Below are 10,637 nucleotides of genomic sequence, written 5' to 3' on the forward strand. Positions count from 1 at the left end.
GTTTGTTGTTTGGCTTTGCTGTAATTTCAGGTGCTGCAGATTTGTTTTTTGGGGTTTTGTTTTGTTTTGTTTTGTTTTTTGGTTTTTGTTTTTTTCAATATGAAGTGTTACATTTTCCAGTAGGCCTTCATTCTGCATGTAGCTTTGGGGTAAAAACCTGACTAGCTCTGGCATTTTGGGTCCAGCTCTTAAGAGAATGTGAAGGATAAATCCATGCCCATGATACTCCATGGCAATACTTCCCCAGCAGTGGCAGGATATTTTTACTGTAAAAGCCCATCACTGATTTTTTCCAGTGAGCTCTGTAATGCAGTGGTGGTGGTGTGCAACCCAAACAGATCTGTATGCCCTGACCCAAGACAGAACAGGGGAAATTTCTTGTGCTACTCTGAAAATGAGTTTGCTTTGAGGAGTACTGTCAGCTAACCCAATGTGCTTCATCCACAAAAAGGACTTTGTGTGTGCCAAGGCAGAGGCATCAATAAGTAACACATGCAAGTCCTACACATGCCCATCTGCAGAAATGTATCTCAGCAAATCAAGCCCTTTATCATGATGTTGACTGTTCAGGCTTTGGGGCCACTCCCTTCCTGGTGAGGACTGACAGGTATGAGTCTGTCCTTTCAGCTACTTGCAAGCTGAACACCTTCTCTGATATATATATGGGTCTCATTTTTTAAAGAGAGGTAAGAATGTCATAATATTTTCCCATTTTAAAAGCAAATATTTATGCATAGGGATATGACATCACATTTTTAGTGTCCCTGTCTAAGAGCTATGGGTTCTTGAGCTTTTGAAGAAGAATTCCTTCATTACTTGTGGTTATTTATTGTTGTGTAATCTGCATAAACTCTCTACATAACCACAAGCTATTTCTCAATGCTGTCTCTGTTTTAGCTCCTGGAAAGGCTGGGATTTTGTACATTTGTAATTCCCTGAGATTTTTATTTTTACCATGGCCCAAATTCACTCAGACCTTGTTGATGCAAAGAGGCAGTAAAGGGCCAGGGACCTGAACAGTGGCATTGAGGGCACACATTGACATGCCCTGCCTGGCCTCTAGCTGCCCCAAAAGGCAGAGCTGCTTTAGAGGTGGTGCCATACCTGCTGGGTTTATGTGCTTGGCTAACCAAGAGCGTACCAGGTGGCATCAGATACCTGTGTTGAGGTGCTTGGATCTATGTATATTTTCAGCTATGTTACTTGTTTCAAGTGGAGAAACTTTAAACTAGACTTTGTCACTGAAAAGCAAGGGGTCTTTTTTGGTGACTGTTACAACTCACCTCTAACTTGATTTTCTGTGTGTGAAATAAAGTTCAGATTACATGTTCTTGCTTTCTTAAACCTCAGTGCTGTGTCCTTTCTCTCTTTCCTAGGAAGAGGACACTGGGATGAGGACAGTGTTGTTAGCTCACCTGATCCCGGCTCTGCCAGCGAGTCAGGTGACCGATACCGTACTGAGCAGTACCAGAACAGTCCGCATGAGCCCAGCAAAATTGAAACTCTAATAAGAGCCACCCAGCAAATGATTAAAGAAGAAGAAAACAGGCTACAGCTGCGGAAAACCACTCCTGACCCACTGGTCTCCATTAACGGCACAGGGAAGAAGCACGCTCTCTGTTTTGCCAGCTACCCTCAGCAGCAGCTGGCAGCAGACGTGTGCCGTGTCCCAACAGTGGCCAACACTCCTCCTTGTGAGCACATCCAGCAGCGAGATGGAAAGATTATGAGCCCACACGAAAACGACTATGACAACAGCCCCACGGCACTGTCTAGGATAAGTAGTCCCAGTTCTGATCGAATATCAAAATCAAGTTTGGTACTTGCTAAAGACTACCTGCATTCAGACATGTCCCCTCATCAAACCCAAGGAGACCATCCAGCAGCCTCTCCAAATTATTACAGCTCCCACAGGCAGTACTTTGATAAGCATGCTTACACACTAACTGGATATGCCCTGGAGCATCTATATGACACTGAAACAATTAGAAACTATTCACTAGGCTGTAATGGATCCCACTTTGATGTGACTTCTCACTTAAGGATGCAGCAAGATCCAGCACAAGGACACAAGGGAACATCTGTTATAATAACCAATGGAAGCTGACACTTTTTTTCTAAAAACTTTTGTGCTTTAAAAAATAACCTTTGAGATCTAATTGGAAGATGATCTATGTTTTCACGCCCTTGTCCTTACCAGCATTTCCCATACCACAGTGCACTAGAAGGAAGAACCTAAGGTTTGGGTGGATAAGTTAGTTAAAACACATTACTTAAAAAAAAAATTAAAAAATGCACTGGCATGCAGGGTTAGAGTAAATGGAGCTAAATTCAAAGTTGGTGCCATGCATGCTGAGAAGGATAGAAGAGGTCCAGGCAGGGAGTGCTTGTGGCAGGCTAACAGAGTGGTTTATTCTCACTGTGTAAGAGGTGTTGTTTGGAAACACTGCCAAGGGCAGATCTTCTGAACTGCATAGGTACCAGGCAACAGAACTGCTATACACTCTTTTTACACAGGAAATTGGGATGTGCTCCTTTGAAATACACAACAAAATGTGTACTTCTGGTGATTTTTTACTCCCCAAAGGCCAAGCATGTTATGCTGTTGTATGGTATAAAGCATCCATGGCTGACCAATATAAAATCAAAAAAGGGAGAAAGAAGAGAGAACTCCTCAAATTGTTATGTCCTTGTGTACTCACAAACATAGCTATTTACATATGCTTGATTTGAAAAGAGTTCTTATGATTAGTATGGTCAAATATTTACTTCTACTGTATTAAAAAGAGAGAGGCTTTCTCACTGTAGTTCTGAGAAATGCAAAGGGCTTGCTTGTCTTGCTGTAGAGATGGGAGATGGTTCTCATGTTTTTGAAAGGTTGCCCATGGTGGGTAGTGGAGTGAAATGGATGAAAATTGCCTGGAGAAGCAGGGAGAATAGACTGGAATTAGGAGTGGTCCAAGATAATCAGCTAACCCTGTAGCTATGTATGCCATTTAGTAATAATTATAAAATAAGGAAAAGTGGCTGAATAATTAAGAATTAATTTAAAACACAGAAGGAACTCAATAGAATCATAGAAATATTGCTGTAAAATACAAATGCAGTTGCATAAATGCAAAAATACATGAGCCAAGAATAGATAAAAACTGTTTGGCAGCTTGTCTAACTTCTGATTAATTTTGGAGTAAATTAGGAGAGTATAGAGTATCATAACTACTCTGTCTGAAACACAGTGAAGTAATAGGCATGACCTTGATAAAGAAATATGAATTCTCTTCTTGATTGCAGCAGATAATTTAATGAATATCAGAAAATATTATAGGTATCAAAATCAGCCATATGTACATTAAAAATACCGGGAAATCAGTGTTCCAAGGAATTAAATTGTATCAGGAATCCTGGTATTATCAAGGCCTGTCCTAGAGTTATACAAGACATCAAAAGAGGCAGAGGAACTTTTTAAAAATTTTTAATAACCTCGTGAACAAAGAGACAGATTGATTGGAAAAGAATAAATGCAAACATATGCTAAAAATGTAAAATAGGGCATTTGTAGTCACAATTGCTAGACCTGTCCTTTTTTGTATGGCATTCATATGGTCCCAAAGTTGACTGCAGCAGGAGGGACCATGGCTCCCTCTTATGCCAGTGTGGAGGAAAGGGGACCTGAGATGGTTACTAAAATGAGATTAGCTCTAAGACTAGCTTAATTTGTAACATTCAGAAGCTCAACATATGGGACTGAGTCATCAATGGGACTAAATATAAACCAGCATGCTATGGGTGGGTTAAAAATACTGTTTCCAAATAAAACTAATCAGAAGCAAAAGCTAAATAATAACATTATAAACCACGTAAGTAGAGATGTACTTGAAAGCAGAGGAAATTACCTCTCTGAACTTGGAATATTGTGTACAGTCCTAATCACTCCAAAGCAGATTGTGAATCTTGAATTGAGTAGTACCTTACTCCGTAAGCAACCTTTGTTGACCACAGTGTGATCGCTCCTGGTGAAATGCACATTGAACACAAGGGAGAACAACAGTCTGGTCTTTATTATCTCAACCTCGTAACAGAAAAGGTGGAGCAGAGCTCAGCAAAAGATAAAGAGACTGAAAGATCTAATAAAAACTTTAAATAAACTGGGTCTGTCATCTTTGTAAGGGAAAAGAGTAAGGGGTAATGTCACTGATGTGCTCCAAACTCTGAGCAGAGGAGAGATAAATAATGGTCTAAAACTATTTGAACTAGTGGCAGAAATGAGAGACAGGGCATTGAATGATAGCCAAGGCAAAATGAGAACAAAATGATTTGGCAAGAATTTTGTTTGACTCATTGCCAAGTGGATAATGAAGGTCATAAAGAGAAGCAGACAGAGACTTTTTTTGGTTTGTTTGTTTTAAGATAAAAACAAGGCAAATAATTGAGGGGAAGAAAAACATTAGCAACTGTTAGCTCAGAGGAAGAAATGGAACAAAATGGACTTCTTTCAGCCCAAAAATTGTATATATTCCTAAAGCATAGGAATAAGAAAATATTTTTGATAAATTTAGTTCTGGATACATATTTATTTCAGTCATTTCTATTAATAATATGAATAAACTTGTACTTGGAGTCTCATTTTACAGTATTAAAACACAGTTTGCAAAGCGAATTAGAATAGAGGTGCATGGTATCATATTATCCCTACAGGTACATATAAAACCACGCCTATGTGTCAATATTATTTTGTATTACAAAAGAGTCTCTTTTTTGAATGAATGGGGTTTTCTCAGCACTCGAGTTTCTTGGGATCACAAAGCACTCTTGCTATTAAGCTTTTAGTTAGAAGGCAACAGAGCTCTGCAGACCAGCTGCAGTTCCCTGGCTGTGGTCTAATGGCCACAAGTAGTCAGGAAACCACACCTTGGCAACTGTTGCATTTGCATTCTGACAGGCACCTTTGAAAAACAGAAGACTTATAAGACCAACAGGCACAGCATAAGATGCTACATGGCTCCACCAAGGAAAAGAAGCCAGTGTGCTATGCAATAAAAGTCCCCCATCCTTATTTACAGTGATCCCAAAACTGCAGTTATTTATCCTATTTTCAATAGTTCTAGTCCACTACAAATGCAAAAAATGCACTGTAATGAATGGAATAAATCAGTAGAGATGTCTCTACATGCAGCCACATTATGCTACAAGCAAAGGCTGATGCTCTCTCTCCACATGGGTTTCCAGCAACTGGCACTCCTTAGCACTTCAATACGGTATGCTGGAGACTGATGTCTTTTGTCAGCTTGTTTGCTATCCTGCTTCTTTAGATAGACAGGAATTTCTTCTTAATTGACAGAAAGGATTGAATTTTGCAAACGTAGACTCTGCATGCTACATGCTACATGAAGGCAAGTCTGCAATCTTAATTATAGCATATAATATCACTGCAGCTCATATTACATGTGCTTTTCAATATGGTATAAAGCTTATTTTTCCATTACATATTTATGTAATTTAAATTTTCATTTAGTGTCCTTCAAGGATATGATCTCTTTTTTTATGTTTCTCCCTTTTCCAAATCAGATGGGAAAAAATATCTTGCAAAATTGAAAAATGCAAGGCATTTGAACCAAATAAGTTTCAAATGCATCACATCAGCTTAAGGTTATAATTTTAAATAAGGCGTGTATGTTGTGTTTTGGAACAGAAACAATATAAATCGCTGTATTGCATCACTTCTCTAACACAATACTGGTTTGCTATTAACAAGAAACTAATATTTTGCAACTACTGCAAATACAGAGAGACCACAGCTCTTTCAAACAATTTCTTATTGCTGTTTGTGGATGGTTCATTATGGTTTTTGTGCATTACAATCATAGTATATCTCTTTTATTTCAAGAAATAAAAAACCCACTAGTCTTTATATAAAATCACACCCCATGGGAATATAGTTTGTGATTTTGGACAAATTTGCAAAGCAATTCTTAAATTAAAAGCAGAACCTTACTCAGCAATTTGTCCCATTTATTCAAATGGGAATATTTGTAGAGTAAGGTGCTACTTAATATGTGCAAGGGAAGGAAAACTGACTTCTGATTATAAGTTTGAGAGAAGTTTTGTAATTCTTTTTCCTTAAATCTCAATATGTGAGTATGGAACTATGGAAGACAAAAACTCTAGTGGCTGTGTTTCTATAAAAGAATTTATTAATGTTCTGAAAAAATGAGTGCACCTATCCCATCTGAAGAGTCTCAAAAGTATTTCTTAAGCTTTAAAAATGGCTTTTATTGATCTGTCTGCAATACTGCCATGGGTTACACAGTGAAATTATGCTCTTTTAAACTCTTTTAATCACTGTTATCTGAATCTCATTTTTGTCTCTACACATGCAGCATTTATTCATTAATATCCCTAGGTATGTTAACCACCATATGTTCATTTATGTGAGCATGTTGAGTGAGTCGAAAAAATTAAAGGTCTCATAGTATTTCTGGAAAAGGCACAGCCACCCCAGAAAATCAGCCTGGCTGTTCCAAAGGTCAGATAACCTTTCAGTCGAGGAACAAAGCTGTGGCATGCGTGTTGGTTTCAGACCTTCGGCATACAAACCTGTATGCAATGGGGATTATAGCACACAGTTCCAGGATTAGAACTAGCTATGTCTATTTTAAGGTGGCTATAGTTAATGTCTGGCAGCAAATGGATTCAGGCCCTGCTCCTTCCTTGAGTTGCAAGTTTACTTAAAGCACCTAAGAGCCTAAAGGCAATACAGGCTTCATTATTAGGAACAATGGTGGATGAACACACTTTCCTGTAGGTATACTGGCTTAACTCCAGATAGCTCCGCAGTGTGGAGGAGAAACTATTTTATTTGCAGTTAGTATTGATGGTTAAATATTTCAGCTGTGTGCACTGAGAAGCAAAAAAAGCCTCAGTCCAAAAAACCCCAAACCAACCCCAAAAACAACAACAAATGAAAGCAAATCAAAAGCCCCCCATATTTCTGTAACCTTTCAGTTTGGTATTTTGAAAGTCTTCTGGAAGTATAGCTGAGGATTTAGCTGTTATTTTGAAGACCAAGAAAATGAAATAGTCTTCTGTTCAGAACAGTGAGAGCACTAGTGTGATTCCATTTCACATTTCCTTAGGGCATTTATTAATTAAAAAAAAATGCTGTGAGGTTAAACTTCACTGCGGCATTTAGCTTATGTGTACAAGAGTTCTGTAGATAAATCTGGCTCTAAGTTGTTAGGAATATATCCCTTTTTGAAAAGAGTTAATTTATGACTCCATCTATGAAGCTGTATTTGAAAGGGAAGATCAAATACAGGATGAAAAAAGCTTTTTGTCTGGTTGCATTCTCTATTTAATTACCCTCTCATGCGAATTTCTCAACCTTTCCTATTGTTCTAGGATTCCAAATGCCATTTTAAACATTTTTATTTATTGCAATTTGGACTGCATTTATTATTTTCCTTTTCAGCTACTGATACAGTGGGAAGTTTCAAAGTGCAAGAAACAGTCTTTTTCACACAATACAAAATGTTGGCACCTTTACATTCTAAGGAAATAAAGTCTATTAGAAAAAGTATGTTTAGGGCACTGCAACTTTTTCCCAAGGTAAATATTTCAATGCCTAAAATATACTAATCTAACAAAAAGAAAGCACTTGAGACATGATGAAGAATTTCATGTTTGCTTTAAGGCAATGGTTACATTTACGGACAAAAAGACACAGATTGCCAGTGTTTCAAATACCATGCTTTGCAATGTAAAGGGTCTAGTGACATTGTAGCATAACATCTGTAGTTTTCCTTTGGAATGTAATGTAGAAAATATAATTTAGTTATGTCAACAATATCTTGCAAAGTGTTCCCATTTATAATTATTTATATTGTAAATAGCTTTCTGAAGTAAATTTGAAGTTAATGTGCATAAGATGTATTTATTATGTGAAGATTTTTTTTTCGTTTGTTTAAAATATAGCTACCAATATGCATTTTTTTGTCTGTTTTTCTAGATTTTTAAACTAAGGATTGTCCTATATAGTATACATTTTCAGGAATCTATTTTAATTAATGAGAGTATTTCTTAGCATTGGGAGGGGACAGGGTAAAGTAATTTATTTTGGTTCCTGTGAATCCTAAATGCTCCCTGAATCTTGAATGGAGCTTATCAAACTGTGAAGAGACATTAATAAGATACTGCTACCTCATTCAAGATGCTTCAATCTGCCCAAATACTATTCTTTAAGGAAGAACTTAATTAAGATTAATTTTCTACTTTGTGAATCATTTGCCTTAAATCAGCTTGCTGACTTGGAGCATGATGCCCATTATATGCCTCTAACAGTGTGCTCAAAGAGCAGTGTTCTGGCACAGGAATAGAGGAGAAGTTATGATAATGTGAACTCAGGCCTGAGAGCTGGCTATGGCCTGAGGGGTTTTGTGCCTGGATATTTCAATCGACCCAGAGTAACAGGAGCCAGCGTGTAGCATCTGAGCTGCTGCAACCCTCACCTGGTCTGGCGTTTGGGTCCTTCTGGGCTTGAGTTCTGAGTCACAACTCTTACTTTCTAGGCCGGTTTCTGTGGCATCAAACCTCATCCTCTCAGACACTGTCACTGAGTCCCCTGCAGGGAACAAATGCAAGACAGATGTTTCAGAGAGTAGAGGGAGAATGGTGCTATGGTCATGTGAGAGAGCAGTTTTCTCTGGAGAGAAAGTGGTTGTTCACATATTTCTCATTCTCAGGACAGAGCAAATACATAAGCATCAGGGGTGTGATGTATAGAAGAGTCAGTTTTCAGTCTCAGGTAATTTAAATGCACAAAATGGAGATGCAGTTTTGTCACCAGCTGTTTGCTCCTGCATGCATGTAGATGCTTGGTTCTTAGAGACACTCCTGAGGACTGGGGAATACCCTGCAGCTTTGAGCTAGGAATTTAAACTGCATTAATGATGTTGGCATTTCCTATGGGTTGATTTAGGCAGTTCCCCTCTCCTTGGCCTGAATTTTGGTCCTGGCTCTCATGTAGGTAGGAAATGGTGTCATCTTTTCACCAAATTACACTGTTTAACTGTTAGCTGTGCAAAACATGCTTTCTCTTTCTTTCTTTCTTTCTTTCTTTCTTTCTTTCTTTCTTTCTTTCTTTCTTTCTTTCTTTCTTTCTTTCTTTCTTTCTTTCTTTCTTTCTTTCTTTCTTTCTTTCTTTCTTTCTTTCTTTCTTTCTTTCTTTCTTTCTTTCTTTCTTTCTTTCTTTCTTTCTTTCTTTCTTTCTTTCTTTCTTTCTTTCTTCCTTCCTTCCTTCCTTCCTTCCTTCCTTCCTTCCTTCCTTCCTTCCTTCCTTCCTTCCTTCCTTCCTTCCTTCCTTCCTTCCTTCCTTCCTTCCTTCCTTCCTTCCTTCCTTCCTTCCTTCCTTCCTTCCTTTCTTTCTTTCTTTCTTTCTTTCTTTCTTTCTTTCTTTCTTTCTTTCTTTCTTTCTTTCTTTCTTTCTTTCTTTCTTTCTTTCTTTCTTTCTTTCTTTCTTTCTTTCTTTCTTTCTTTCTTTTTCTCTCTCTCTTCATATATGAAGGGTTTCAGAAACGTCCTTTTTTGGCCAATCTCTGTCTCTTTGAAGCCCACACTGAAAAAGATACACTGGGATCCACAGGTAGTCATGAAACCACATTGTTATCCATAGGACAACAGTGGTCCTAATTTCTCCATGTTAAGCACTGCAACAAATCTGAGTATCATCCTCATCTCTGTGTACTTCCTATCCTTCCACGGCCATGCCTGCTCCTTAGTCTTTTTTCCTGTGTCTGAAGGTAATTGTTGCCCACTGGTGTCTATTCACTCTTGATTTCCATGCTCATTGGCAAATTGCTCTGCACTGAGGAAATCTGCTGTCATGGCCATTGCAATAAAAGTGTGCAATACCATCAGGAACTTCCTCTATCCACATATGGTGGCCATCAGAGGCTTCAGCATCAGCAATTTCATTTGATACAGCTCCCCTGACTGTCAGAAGGTCACAAATAGCCTGCTGCGTGCCTGTGTGAGTAAAAAGGGCTATCCACCCCACCACAGAGCTGCATGGCTTAGGCGTGCATGCAGCATTCTGGGCTCTGGTCCCAAGGCCAGGTGCAAGGCTGTGCATACATGGAAACAGCTTGGCCTCACCTTTACCAAGACTTCTCTTCCTTGCAGGCACCTCTCTCTGCTGCAGTCTGCCATTGCCTTTCTCCCATAGTCTGTCCTCTTGTTTTTGTCTTTCACAGGGATTATCTGTTCTATTTCCATTTCCTCCCTTCTGCCCCAAGCCCTGGTCTGTGATCTAGCTTGCTCAGCTCTAGCTTCTTCTCTTGATCCTGAAAATTGTGTGTTCCTTTTGATGAGGAAAATGGCTATCTGGAAACAGTTTCCATTACTTGCTTTCCCTTTTCCCTTTCCCTCCTTTATGCAGCTGGTGTAAGTGTCATACTGAGGACCCTGCAATCTTTTTCTCAAAGGCATTAGTTCTGCTACAAGAAGGCTACTGGTTGAGGGAATGGAGGTGATGAACTTTTCAGAAAAGCTACAGACAAAAGATGATAGCTGCCTTCAGCATACCAAATGCTCAAGCTATTTTAGCTGCATTGCGAAACATTGTCACTTCTGGCCTGCAAACC

General features: G+C 38.7%; 1 protein-coding gene across 3 annotated transcripts in view; it reads left to right on the forward strand.

Annotated features, from left to right (window-relative positions):
- SIM1 (SIM bHLH transcription factor 1) overlaps positions 1-7,984 on the forward strand; it is a 51,204-nt gene extending 43,220 nt beyond the window's left edge. For all 3 annotated transcript variants that reach the window (XM_088161976.1, XM_088161977.1, XM_088161978.1), the window contains exon 11: positions 1,377-7,984. In XM_088161976.1, coding sequence (XP_088018102.1) covers positions 1,377-2,107 — 731 coding nt within the window. In that variant the 3' untranslated portion in view covers positions 2,108-7,984. The remainder of the gene's footprint in view (positions 1-1,376) is intronic.
- Positions 7,985-10,637: the final 2,653 nt, after the last annotated feature.

The sequence above is a fragment of the Sturnus vulgaris genome, chromosome 3 (genome assembly GCF_052056855.1).
Source record: "Sturnus vulgaris isolate bStuVul1 chromosome 3, bStuVul1.hap1, whole genome shotgun sequence".
In the NCBI taxonomy this organism is placed as follows: domain Eukaryota; kingdom Metazoa; phylum Chordata; class Aves; order Passeriformes; family Sturnidae; genus Sturnus; species Sturnus vulgaris.